Genomic DNA, 14,438 nt, shown 5'->3' with positions numbered 1-14,438 from the left:
TGGAAAAAAATGCATACAGTGCATGTATTGAAAAAGCATACATATTCTATTCATTGCAACAAGGCCAACAATGTTCTTGCTGTTCTTGCAATTAGAACACAAGATACTTTATATCCTGACTCATCCATTACTCTCTGAAGGTCTAATTAAGAATAATGTGCATTTGCATATTCTATGGGTCCCAAGATATGATACGAATGATCAAATCCCACTTTTTCCCTCAAGCACTTTATGAAATTCTTCTTAATGGCTCGTTTGCTGTGTCTCACTGGAGATACAGTAGATCTGCATTCACACATGCAGTACTCTTCACACAGGAAAATGAATTATGCCAATGATTTATCTGCCATTTTATGGAAGGTTCTCGCTATAGACTGTCCTTAATGAATACTGATAAAGAATCCAAATCTCAATCTTCTACATTTATTCATTCTGTGCATGTATGTGATTTTTAATTTTTTAATTCAAGAATTCAAATATAAATCAATTAGCATTATCATGGTTGAACACTGGATAATACATGTATAGTTTGATACTGATGTGACATGTATTTTTGATGACAGGTGTATGAGATGGTGCCATGTGTTAGTGACTGCAGTCAGTACGTTTGGGTGGCTGAGCCCTGGAGCGTCTGGAAGGTCAGTAATGTGGACCTGAAGGAGAACTGCGGAGAGGGCGTGCAGACCAGAAAAGTAAGGTGAGCCACTGAGACTGTTTTTCTTTTTTTTGCTGTGTGAATGCACATTGACGAAGTGTGTCGTAAATTTTTGGGCAAACCTGACAGCATATACGTAGTTGGCACATTGCAACCACTGTGGTGAGAGCAGCCATCAATTAGAAATCCCCATGGGAGAACCAAGGCTTCTTCTCTGTAAAGCCAGAACCACTCTGACAAATAGAAAAAAAGGTTTGAATCATTGGAATTGGGGATGCAAGATACACTGAATGTTCAATGGGCATAATGTAAGACTGCAGTGGCTCTGCAACAGGTGTATGCTGAACACCATTGATGGACCCTCTGATGCGGTTGAGGATTACCTGTGCGACCCGGAGGAGATGCCGCTCGGTGCTCAGGAGAGCCAGTTGCCATGTCCGGAGGACTGCGTTCTGTCCGACTGGGGTTCCTGGAGCCGATGCAGCCTGGTAAGACCCGCTTGGCTTTGCGTTCCCGTGTCATTCCTTTCGAGTGAAATGAATAAAAAGAGAAGACACTCACCAGCCAGATGCTCACCTGCAGTCTGCAATACATGCTAACCGTGCCATTTATGGGCTTGTTCTCCATTCGTTCTGCAAGGTGCTGACATGCTGACTTCTCACCAATTTAAACCTCAGCACGCACGACTCAGATGTGCAATGCGTCATGGGGTTGGAGGCTCGGGGGGGGGGGGGAGGAATTCTTGGAAGGATGAGCCATCACGGCGCTCTGCGGCCGAAGGACTGTGTCATAAAGCACATTATGTGCAGGTCCCTAGTGGGAAGCTTATCTGTGTTATTCTCAGTGTTATTCCTGAGCAGACTGCCCATGGATCTGATGAAAATGCTAATTACTGAAGGGATGCCAAGATTCCACGGGGAGCCGTGATGCGCTCGGCCCGAGAAATAGCCTGACATCGGACAAGACGATTATAATCAGCGCATACCAGCTGGGTTGCAAATTTAGTTCAGGTGGTTAAAGGAACATGGGATTTTTTACAGTTAATCTGATGGTCATACCATAGCCAGTGGATAGCCTTCTACTGATAGTAATTGCTGTGTGCTGAGCAACCACAGGTGAACCAGAGAAGCAGCGCTGATGAAAAATCTTGTTTCCTCAGCCATGCAATGAGAAGAGCAGTCGAGAAAGGACAGCGTACGTCGTCCGCCAGCCTGGAATAGGAAAAGAGTGCCCAGCCACCACACAGACCGAAGCATGTAGCCTGAATAAGAACTGTTACCACTACACCTATAACATCACAGGTAACACAGCCGTCAAGCACTGCACCTGTAACACCACTGGTAACACAGCTACCCAGCATTGCACCAGTAACATCACTGGTAACACAGCGACCCAGCACTGCACCTGTAAGATCAAAGGAAACGCAGCCATCCAGCATGGCACCTGTGACATCACAGGTAACGCAGCCATGCAGTACTGCATGTATAAAATTACAGGTAACACAGCCGCCCAGCACTGCACCTTTCATATCACAGGTAACATAGCCACCCAGCACTGCACCTTTCACATCACAGGTAACATAGACTAATGGGGCCTTCGTCTCAGCCGGCCCAAATCTTATAAAGTTTTTGGAAGCCATGCAAAAAAGGCAAGTGTTAGGTGAGGAAGCATGCCATCTGTTGATTATGTATCAGCACTTTGCATGACACTAAAACTGTATTCTGAACAGGCGGAGAATAGACAACAATGGCTATAGGTATTTTTGCTTAGCGTGATTTGGAGACAAACAATTTATAACACATTTATATTGCTCCCCCACCCTGTTCTGTGATTACAAGCACCTTCACTAGCAGCTTAACACTACATTATTTTCTATTGCTTGCTATGGTTTTATTGGCTTATTATTTCAGCAATTGGGCTCTATCGGGTTCGAGCTTAAAATTTGGCTGGAGCTTGTTGGGCTGGTTTGGGTCGGCCATTAAGACGTCGTAGTTAGGCAGGCTCAGGCCTCATTTATAGCCCTCTGCTACATTGCTGCTCCAGTACTACATCCACAGTGTCATAGAGTCAAATGTGACATTTCTTTATTCATTCTGGTGGAACATTCAGCTTAAATTCAAGTAATACATATATTCATCTCCATATTAGTGTTTCTCGTTTTGTTCCATGCACAGTGATTTGAGCTAAGTGGGCATTAGCTTCAATAAATTGTTCTGTCAAAGATGAAAAAGGATGCTTTAATTTGTCATGGGGAGTTGACGGCTGAACACATTGTCTTCTGCTTGAATCGAGGTCTGTATGAAATTGGAGTTCACTGTGAGGATTTTATTCATCAGTGCTTGTGCTGTGAGCAGGGCACTGCAAAGACTTCCCATCTTTAATTCTGCTCTCAACTCTCTGGCTTCCCTGTCCCCAAGGTACTCGGGCATATCGGTGTCTAAGTACGTGATATTAGAAGGAAAGCAGATATTTATGGGTAAAGCTTTTTTAATGTGTTATGGACAAAACTAGTCTTTACTTCCCTTCTATCTTTACTGCTCCCCTGGGCCTCTCAAAGCTCTACTCTGTAGTCACTGTGGATTTGGCTTTTTGAAAACATTCACTCAGCCCTGTCAAAGGGTTTCAAATAGACAAACTGTATCATTGCCCCATGATGACTTCTAAGTAGCCTTAGTGGTTTGTATAGATCTCTGTCCTGTTTCGTAGGTCTGATAAGCTTGTCTCTCTAAAGACTTTGAGAATCTACAGAGGCTTGTGTACATTGTAACAGTTTTCCAACGCACACTCATTCCCTTTCTTTTGTGTCTCACCCTGCACCTTTAAAGCAGCGGAGCACCAGTGTGAAATCCAGTTCCTGGAGGGCAGGTTGTGCTGTGCTGGTTTATGTTCTAATCAATTCCCCTGACCCCTATGCATTTCCCAAACTGCACTGCAGCAAAACGACAGCTGAGCTGTGTTTGGTGGAGGTGATTAATCGAGAGCAAAAGTTTGTGCAAAATATCAGCAGCCACAAGGCCCTCCCTCCAGGTATAGAGATTGATGTCTTTACATTGCTAAATTAGCCAAAGGTGCGGGTTTCTTGGTTTCCTTCTGCTGTGGGCTGGATGGACCTGGATGGACCTGATTATTCTCTCTTATGGTTCTCCCCCTTTCATCTCTGTGTCTCCTCCCAGATTGGAGCACCTGCCAGCTGAGTGAAAAAGCCATCTGCGGGAACGGCTTCAAGACCCGCATGTTGGACTGTGTGCGCAGTGATGGCAAGTCTGTCGACCTCAAGTACTGTGAGGAGGTGTGCTCAAGCTTCCATATTTACATGCATTTACATCTAAATAGAGAGTTTCTTAAATGTGCTGTCATTTGCTAGTCCTTACGCTTGAGCCAGTGTTTATATTTCATTCGACCAATCCAGTCAGTACTGTGAATGACCCCGTCTGTTCTTAAAATTCTTGGTCCATATGAAATTATGGATTAATGTGGTGGCGGATTGATTCTGGAAGAATGCTTTTTAGGTCAGGAAAAAAGATCAGCCACACAGATCTGGGGGATATTTCTAACAGAACCAATGTGGAATGTTGAGTAGTGGTAATGCTGAACTAGGGCCGGGTGAATTCCTGTCAAGCGCACCATGCCGTTGGTTCAGACACCCACTAATTGGCCCCTTTGGGCTCCGAAAGTAATTCGACTTTACTACGATTTAACCCGTGACCCCATTTCGGCAAGAAGCAACCGCTCATTGGGAAGAACAAAGTGCTTGTCGGAGGCTGACAGGAAGCTTTCAGACTATCTAGAGTGAAAGCGGAGGACTCGGGGAAACAAATCGAAACCAGAGACATGCGCCAGAGAACGCGGACGGGAATCACCTGCGTAATATTCATGAAAAGGTGCGTGTGATTGACGCCATGGGTCCCCTTTCTTGCAGCTGGGACTGGAGAAGAAGTGGCAGATGAACACGTCCTGCACGGTGGAGTGCCCCGTCAACTGCCAGCTGTCCGACTGGTCACCCTGGTCCCAGTGCTCACACACCTGTGGGCTCATAGGTAAGGCCTGCCTGGGGCTTGCAGCACAAGTCACGTGCCATTGGAATCACATCAATAAAACAATCAAAAATGAATTGTAAATATATATTTTTGTTTATTGCTACAAACCCTTTGGCATCTAGGGGGTAAATGGGAGTAACATACGTGTTTGAATGATTTGGTCGGCTGGTTTAGCAATGAACACAAGTGTTTTATTTACAAAAGGGTGCCGCTAACGTGAAAACATAAGACTTCAGGGTGAGCCCAGGGTAACAGAACAACAAACTATCTTCACTATCTTGAGATTGTATATTAAAAATATGGCACAAAACAAAATAGTAGTTCACCCCCAATGCAAACACCAAATGCTAAATGCTAAACATGGCAGATTAAACTCATACAACACATGTCAGTGGCAAAGATCCCCTGTGCTGGGATGGAGGTGGGTGTTATACAGGCTGTTGGGCCATGATTGGTTGTAGGAATTTGAAATGTGTCAATCATGAAAAATCAGAAACATGAGTGGCTGTCTGTAGGCAGATACCTGTAGCCTTACAGAGAAAGGGAAATTAGCAAAAAAACGAGACCCACAGGCCCTACTGGACTGTGAAATTCATATTCAGTCAAGCTATTAATGGCTTGCACGTTATGAAAAGAAAATTATTATTCAGTGTGATAATTAATATTTTTGCCTGATAACCAAACCACCATGGAAACTGGATTTATTCTACTAAATAGGCTATTGTACAGCAATGTAATCTCAAATCTATTACCATTTTTGTCAGCTGGTCATTGAATGAGACAAGTTTATTAATTTGAGTAGTTTTAACATTGTACATAATATGAATTAAAGAGCCTCACCACACTTATTCTGCTTGGGGGAGATTTTTTTTTATTTGAGAATGGTGCCAGATCTGCCTGGGAAGTAATGAAGAGCCTCGGAGTGACCTTATGAGTTATTCCGAAGGATCAGACAATTGATTAAGGCGCATTATGTCCGTGTGCATCTGGCCTGAGGGCCAGCTCTACTGTAGGAGTCTTTGAAGTACCAGCCAGTTTCACCTCAAGCAAAAACATGCAATATACAGCAGATATGGAACTAATGCTGGCCTGAGCAGCTGTGATATCCTTAATCTTTCCCCTGGCTAGAGGATCTTTTTCCTAGGATAGAGTAGCAGATACTGCAGGCTCATTGTGAGAGAAAACAGCTTATTTGCCAGAGGAAAGATTTTTGTGCTTTCATTCATTCTTACTCTTGTGTTTGCTCGGAGATAAACCTTACCTCCGGCAAAATTGAAAACGTGCGCTTGAAAAGCCTGGGAAAATGAGCAACATGGAAAATATACAGAGACCTCTACGATGCAGAAGGGGGAGGCGATTATTAATCAGGCCTTTTAAAAGAGACGCGCCCCTGACGTATCGAACCCGCGAGCATAAATGATTAAAACGCTTTAATTAAAACATGTTCTTGAGCCAGGTGCGTTGACTGACAGCACGTACCATCTTCTCCTACATGCCTGCTGTTTGCCCCAACCCCCGCGGTGCCAGAACAACCCACGGAGAAAGGTACAGAAATAGAGAAAGAGAAAGAGAGAAGGCATCGAGTGCATGAAAACCTGCCCGAGTTGCATTAGATTGTTTGAAGCCGTGAAGCGAGCGTAGGAGATGCAGCTCTGAAGGCTAATTAAGGCCAGCATTGCCTGGGGGACAGGGGAAACCTTTGAAAGCAGCTACACAGGGAACACTTTGCCCTGGCTCCTGGAGATGAACTGGCAGCTGGTAGCGCTACTGTTGCTGTGAGAAGCACTGCTTCACTGGTGACAGCAAAATATTACCCCCTACTATATCAATCACTTCCCCCACAGCAGAATCATTATGCAGTATATTTGGTTCATATTTTTGAATTTGTATACTACAAAACAGTGATGGATCTGCACCAGGCCATAGGAAGGCCTGGTTCATTTAGTTCACTTTAGCCTTCATTTTGAGCAAAATATCTAAGAGAGATTCTTCAGTTAGTCTTTGTGAAAATATCTATGAATCTATGAATACTTGCTCCCCAGTATTTTGTTCTAATCACTTGGATTTGCGAGTCAGCGCAATTCTTCAGCCAGGAGGTGGCACTAATTAGTGAAATCAGCTTGATGAGTTCATTGGTGGAAGAAACACATGGCTGGACTTTTACTTTCTGATCCCTGGAATTTCTACCATCCCTGTGAACACTGAAGTCTGAATCAACAAATGCCATAAAAGATTGAATTCTGTTTGATTGAATAGAAGCCTGTGTGAGTCTGTGTTTATTGCATGGTTTACAGTGCAGTGCAATAAAATTTTACTTGGCTGATTTCAGATGATTTTTACTTAGCTATATTGTAAATGGGTGAGGTCAAAATCCAAAGGTAGACCAACACCATGCACATCAACTAAAAAATACAGCATAATTCTGCTGTATAGCACAAAGAAATTGATATCTTTAAGAGCTTGAACGGTTGTGGTGTTATGAAATGCTTTCCACACCTCACATCTGAAATATAAGGTGAAGCATATTCAATCTCATTGAATCTGGCTTTATTGTGTTTGTTATTATCATTTTACGTTAAGGGATTTATGTGCTTTATGTTCTGCATTCTGCAGTATGATTGAGGCACAATGATAGGGTTTTACCAGTTCTAAAAATAGCATGCAGCCAACAAGATGTTGCCATTGCAACCAGTTATATTTCTGAACATGATTACATGGTAACGCTGTTTTCTGGAATTATTTTTAGGTATCAGAAGTATTTTGCAGGGCAGTCCATTAGATATGTGATTTCCCTGTCTCGTTTTTCATGGACAGAATTTTATTTGTCCATGTCCATTTTATTTGCTGGGACCATCTCTGCAAAAAAAAAATCCTTCCTGCTCATCTTATTAAACTCTTTCCCAGCCTGCCTCAATTGAATTTCAAACAACAGACCTATGGTAATATTCGCAATGGTTTCAGGCAGTGGAATTATCATCTAAATTTGCTCCTCTGATTAAGTTACATACTGGAAAGGAAAGAATGAAGCACAGTGGTGTTTCTTAAAGCAAACCTTTGAGGGGATTTTTGGTAGAGAACAAACTAAATCTTAACTTGAGAATTCCTGAAAGGAGGTCTTTCTCTGTAGGTAGCATGCAGTGCGCATATGCCATTCAGCCATCTGCATTGCCCTTTCAGGCTCACAAATTCATAATTTTTCCCTGGAGTCCTGTCTGAGCAGAACAACTCCGGTTTTCTGTTATCTTGTGGGATCAGCTAGGATGTGTTTAATGAATTATTCTGCTGTAACAGAGCAGTACATTAAAACCTCCCAAATATGCTCTCATGCTCTTTGAACACCTCATCAGCACCCTTTGTTATTTTTTAAAAACCCACACACCTGTCGTTACATTCAAACTAATCATTGTTGTATAACTACTCTCACAACTTGTTATGATTAATTGCTATGGGTCATATTTATGTACTAATAGTGGGTGGTTAGTGTCCGAGAGTATGTATTGTATTAAAATGTTTTCATAGAACCTACTTATTTGCTTACTGTTCATATGGCATTAATATACATTTCAGACCTGTACTTATTTCCCATTAAATAAATCATCTGAAAAGCCCATCACTCTTAGCCTGAGTACAGGTCAACATTGAAATTGTATTTGGTTGGCTTTACAATACAATACTGGGCTCATATCGGGGGTGAAATGGGCATTTAGACTCATTATGTCTGGTTGGTTCATGCAGCTTCACAGGTCAACACACAATTGGTTCTGACCCTGCTCAGGGATGGGAGGGTTTTGGTTGGCTGGAATGTATGGCAACCCCTGCTGGTTTATCGGGCATCCACACCTTCATCTGTTGAGCTGCATGTGTCTTCCTCTGGAAGCCTGGACTGCGGTTTTATAAGAAGCGGCGGCTGACATCGCATGCTTCAGCGGAGAGCACAGGTGGACGTGCACTTTCCCAAAATGGCAACAGCCTGTGTGGGCTGTGATGAGCATTGCAGCGTGGCCATGATTGGGCATTCCAAACTGTGAAACATTTGTACGTAATACCCTGTAAATAAATAATATATTCAACACGTTTATCACAAATTACAGCCCAGCTCCCTTAAAAGAATATTTGGTGTCTATTTGCCTACCAGTAATAATAACCAAAACACTCCCAGAATCCTTATTATCAGTTATTGTCAGTAAGCAGGAGTATCTGAGAATGAGAGTAAGTGAATTAGTGTGTTTTAAAAAAAAAAATTTGTTCATAATTGCTGTGGTCGCTGAGGTGTTTCCCTTCTCCTCTCCACTCTAGGGACGATGGGGCGAAAGAGGGCGGTGATCCAGGCCTCCCAGGGGGATGGGAGGCCCTGCCCCGTGCAGATGGAGCAGCGGAAGCCCTGTCCCGTCCGGCCCTGCTACAGATGGCAGTACAGCCGGTGGTCAGATTGCATGGTGGAGGTGCGTCTGTGTCTGAGGAAAACACATCTGACACTCCCTCTCTTTTCCTCTCCATCTCTCTCTCCTCTGTTTATTTCTCGCTCTCTCGCGTGCTCTCTCAAGCTGCTGTAATCTGTTTGACACGGGGGGCGCATTGGGGGGTTTAATTAAAGGCATGGGGGAAAAAAGCAGTCCGTTATTTTTGCTCTTGATGAAAAGAAGAATGCCAAGAGGCAGGCTTGTTTATGGTGTGGAATTTGATTAGAAATGGAGCACTGGCTTTCTTTGTGCTTTTTGTTTGTGTTCATGCCCCTAGAAAAGAAATAAACTGACAGTTGTGTATGACAGAACAAATGTAACCAGCCACCATACCACTGAGCAGACTGCAACTGCAGAACTGCATATTATGGCTGCTCTTAGTTGGAATTTGGATTGTATTTAGTTCCTGGAAATCAATTTTGCAGCTGGATATGGTAATGGTGAGCCAGTTAGACACACTTTCTGGTAAAAAGTTTAAAAAGTCAATCGGGAACACCATACTAACAGAGATCCCATCTATCAGTTCAGCCATTACAAACAAGGCCATTAAATATGTGGGAGTGGAAGTAACAAAAATGTCATGAGTTATTATAAGTTAATGTAAGTACAAGAGATTTGATAAATTTGCAGTTAAATGGACCTGGCAAGAACCTGAGCAAAATACCTCTCAGAGATGGAATTTGAAGATATTTTGGTGTCAAGTAGACAGTAACCAGGGCCCCAAAAATGTCTGTATAACTCTTGTCTGTGGGTGTGTTCTTCCAGGGCGCCAGGTGTGGTGAGGGCCTTCGTTTCCGGAACATTTCGTGCTTTGTGGCGGATGGCTCCAGGGACAGTGAGGGAAGCATGGTGGACGAGGAGCTCTGTGGGGATCTGGAGCCATCCGTGGATGGAGACAAACAGGTCAACCTGGAGGAAGCCTGTACTCTGCCCTGCCCAGGTACTGTACACCAGCCATTCTCATTTTAGTGGGGATCAGGTACAGGAATGAGTTCATGCTATGATAGCAGGCGTGCAGTGTTTATGAAAGGGCTTAGTGCTGATTACAGTGCGTGATGCTACTTGTGGTGTAAAATACTACCCACAGTGTGCAGTGCTGATCAGCGTGTTGGACTGATCAGAGTGGGCGCTGTTAATCAAAGTGTGCAGGTTTGGTCACAGTGAATACTGCTGATCACAGTGTGCAGTGTCACAGTACATATGCAATGCTGATATATGCACTGCTCAATATGCTGCGTTTATCACATTTTGCAGTGTCACTCTGTGTAGAGAATATGGGGCATGCCCCCGCCAAGGCGTAACTTGGCGGGATGGCATACCTGCCATCCCAATTGCTGAGTGTGCAGTGCTATTTGTACTGTAGAGGGTCAGTTAGCGCTGTCCTAGTTCTACATTATTCTTAATTTTGTTTGTTGTCTTATGACATCAAATTAATTTAGACTGTACTGCACAGACACAAACGGGCTATCTGATACTTTCATTTCCCTGTCATCTGCAGTGAGTCATCTTGACCGTTACACTCATTCCATATGGATGATTAGCAACTGAAGTAACAGACTGCGGAGGAAAGGCTGAACAGATGTGCAACATTCATAGCGGTGTTTGATTGGTGCTTCAACCACATTCCTGCACACGGAAAAAATCTGTACAGGGTGAATAACATGCGAAACAATGGATTGGTATTCTTAGTGATGACATTTCATTGTTCGCACAGTGCTGTGCAGTGTCAGTAAAGATACAGGAATACATACCCATTAGAGAGTCATTCACTGGAAGTAATGGACACTAGAATGGCAGTACAGCCCTCATATAGTGGCATTCTGGAAATATGTGGTTGAAGTGCTGGCAAAACCTTTCAATAGGGAGATTTTTTAGATTTTTTATTTATTTAACCAGGGTAGGTTTGCTGAGCACTGATGCTCTTTTGCAGCAACACCCTGCTTCACACTCATACTCATTCACACCTGGGAGCTGCCCAGTACAACCACAATCCTCTATTGTTGGCCACTGAGCAGCTCCACTGGAGGGAGAGAACATTTTATTAGCCAATTAAATCAGGGGATGATTAGGTGGCAAGTTTTTGCTAGAGCCAGATCTGGGATCCAGGACACCGGGGAACCCCCTACTCTTTGCAATAAGTGTCATGGGATCTTTAATGACCACAGTGAGTCAGGACCTCGGTTTAACGTCTCATCTGAAAGACGGCATCTCCTACAGCACATTGTCCCCGTCACTGCACTGGGGCATTGGGGTTTATTTGACCAGAGGGAAGATTGCCCCCTGCTGGCCCACCAACACCACTTCCAGCAGCAACACAGTATTCCCTGGCGGTCTCCCATCCAAGTACTAACCAAGCCCACACTTGCTTAGCTTCAGCCAGTCGGCAGGAGCAGAGTGCGTGGTGGGATGGCTGCTGGCCTAGAGATACCCATGTGTCCAGCCTTACGAGTTCTTGCAGATACCTTCGATCTTTCCTTAACTAGGAAACAGTGCCAGCTCATTTTGGCAGGCCTAATAGCCTCCAAGAAGACTATTATAAAAAGTTGGTTTGATCCTAATATCCCAATGAAATCTGTATGGTTACATAGCTATCTAGACATTCTTATCTTGGAAAGGTCCACTGCTTTGCTTCATGAAGCCAGTTCTAATACGGGAAGCGATTGGACAATGGCTATCGCTTGTATGAAACATGTTTTGTAAAATTAACATTCATGTACTGTCAGATTATCGTAAAACAATTTTATTATTATTATTATTATTATTATTATTATATGCTACATGTAAGTATCTTTAATTCATGATGTAACTCTTTTTTTCTCCATTACCCTAGCATGTTTAAACCATTACCCCCCCCCCCCCCCCCTTTTTTTTTGTTGCATATTCATTGTAATGCTATCCTTTTTCATAATGGTTTGTTCTTGAAAAATACATTACAGTTGTTAACAAAAAATAATGGTGGTACACAATAGAAACTGATAAAAATGATAAAAAACAACAAAGCATCATTGTTGAATTATTTACAAAAAAGCTATTAAAAAAGATGACTAGAAAAGCCACGTATAAATTCAAAGCTACACTGGACTATGATAAAATAGCCTCTGTTTCCTCATAATGCCCGCGTTAACTCTCTATCTCTGAACAAACAGTACCACATGTATGTTACATTTGTCCAATTAACTGTTAGGAGAATGGGGTTATGTACTTAAAATGTCTGAAAATGTGTACTTCGTGTACTTTATATTGTTATGACATTCATTTATTTATTTTATAATGTTTAAATAAGATGTACCTGCAGCTGAGGAATTATATCGTTGCAGTGTTCATTTCGTCTTTTTGCAACATATCGGCTTAAGTCTTTAACATTCTCTGTGACATTGAGAATTCCCATGGCTGCTCAGTTTGATTTGATACACGCAAAGATGTCATTATTTTAAGCGTGGAAGCACATTTCCAAAGTGGAAACATTTTTTGGGTGTGAAAATTATTAGCTATTTAAAAATGTGTAAAATGCTATTTTAAAATGAGTTATCCTAGATTTTGATCATCTTTACTTATACTCGGTCTGTATGTGTTTTGTCATTGTGAAAGGCAATGTAAATTCAGTGTGTGACTATTCCTCCTTAGTTCCTTCTCTCAGAATCTTGTTTATAAAATGACAGATAAAAATGAGCCTTTCAGACTCAACACTGCTCACTCAGTGTTCCTTCCCTTTAGTCATATGAATCCATACTGAAACAAAGCCTCTTTGTCTTGCCACTATTTTAAGGAGTGTTCCACTAGGAGTTCTGACATCATTTTCTCATCTTGCCACCTGCCCCCTGTCAGAGGCAATACAGCTGCGCCCACATCCTCCCCTCCATAGCACCCCCCCCCCCCCCCCCCCTTCCTCGGCCATCATCACCAGCTCCCACCCCTCTTCCTTGTCTATATCAGAATCATGTCCTATTTCACATGTCTGCCATCTCCAAGCTGCCACTGTCACAGGCGGTCCAGCCAGCCAAATTCAGACCTTGCCTTATACAGCTGTGACCGGTGTTGGGCCAGGAACATGACTGCTGCGATCTCTGATCATTTGGCATGTGCTCCGAAAACATTGGAATATCTGCATCAATAAGACCATAGTTTTGGACCTGTTATGGTTCAGTTCCATCAAAGAGTAGAACATGATATTTGGAACGTTGTTCCATGGTCAGTGGAATAACACATAATAAAACACATTCAAGCTGAATAAAAAGGATAAATACTTTTAACAATTTCATTTGCAGTGTGAGAACATTCTGCCCTTACTCTTGGTCACCAATATCACCTGCCCATTTGGTAACATACTCCTTTGTGTCTTGTAATATGCCTTGTAACTGCACCTCATTATCAAATTCCATGTGAAGCCTTTTCTTTTCATTCCAAACAAATCTGTACTCAGTATAACAAGATGCTTCCAGTAATTATAATGAGAACTATTTATTCTCAGTGGCATTTTAGTACAAACGCCCTTATCTGAGGGGACTGACATAGGCTAATATGCCCATTCATTGAATTGGCTTTAACTGTATATAAACTATTTACTCTAGATTCAAACACACAAATTTCTGACCACGAGTCTAGCATACTAAACAGTCGTTTATACATTTTTGCCCACTCCATACACAAGCCCCAGAATAATGAAACATTTATCTACGTCTCTGGGGCACACAGGATAATGCGAACCAAAGCTAGACCAGTAAACCGAGCTTGTGAGATATAAAAAGCTCCCATAAGCTTTTTCAATATGTGCACTAAGAAAACACATTAGCTGCTTAATAATAGATGAAGAACACCCATCTCAAAACTATTTCATTAGCATCATCTGGACTATCACAACAGGGCTTCTGAGTGGCTTTAGTACATAATTTACTTTGTGGTTTTGTGGCGTGCTCTGCCCTAATGGCATCTATGTACTCTTCTGGTTGTCCAGTTTTATATGATTGCAACTTATGCTGGTAACCTAATTATGTGGTAAGACTGGGTTACATGCAGGAAGTTGTTCAGGGATTGCCCATCCTAGGCCTGAGGGCCTGGAATGGTGAAGAGTTGGCATTCAGTTTTAAACTGTTTCACATGCATAAATCCGGTTAATATTCTAATATCCTTGTGTCATTGAAATTTGAGGCTAACAGGACACATCAGGTTCTGTGGCTTTGTATTCCATCTGAAGAACCTTAAAGTAATGCTTATTTTCAAATATGAGAGAAAGTTGATTGAAGATTATGTCTGAGTTTAAGTGTACACTTCAGTAATTGCAACCACAAT

The 14,438-nt window shown here is 42.5% G+C and overlaps 1 protein-coding gene across 2 annotated transcripts in view; it reads left to right on the top strand.

Moving 5' to 3' along the window:
* thsd7ab (thrombospondin, type I, domain containing 7Ab) overlaps nt 1–14,438 on the top strand; it is a 111,850-nt gene that overhangs the window by 85,085 nt on the left and 12,327 nt on the right. For both annotated transcript variants that reach the window (XM_064349595.1, XM_064349587.1), the window contains 7 exons: nt 564–697; nt 990–1,143; nt 1,815–1,956; nt 3,829–3,944; nt 4,575–4,692; nt 8,989–9,134; nt 9,918–10,092. In XM_064349595.1, coding sequence (XP_064205665.1) covers nt 564–697; nt 990–1,143; nt 1,815–1,956; nt 3,829–3,944; nt 4,575–4,692; nt 8,989–9,134; nt 9,918–10,092 — 985 coding nt within the window. The remainder of the gene's footprint in view (nt 1–563; nt 698–989; nt 1,144–1,814; nt 1,957–3,828; nt 3,945–4,574; nt 4,693–8,988; nt 9,135–9,917; nt 10,093–14,438) is intronic.

Source organism: Anguilla rostrata, chromosome 1 (genome assembly GCF_018555375.3).
Source record: "Anguilla rostrata isolate EN2019 chromosome 1, ASM1855537v3, whole genome shotgun sequence".
Taxonomy (NCBI): Eukaryota; Metazoa; Chordata; class Actinopteri; order Anguilliformes; family Anguillidae; genus Anguilla; species Anguilla rostrata.
This window is presented reverse-complemented; position numbering and strand designations above follow the sequence as displayed.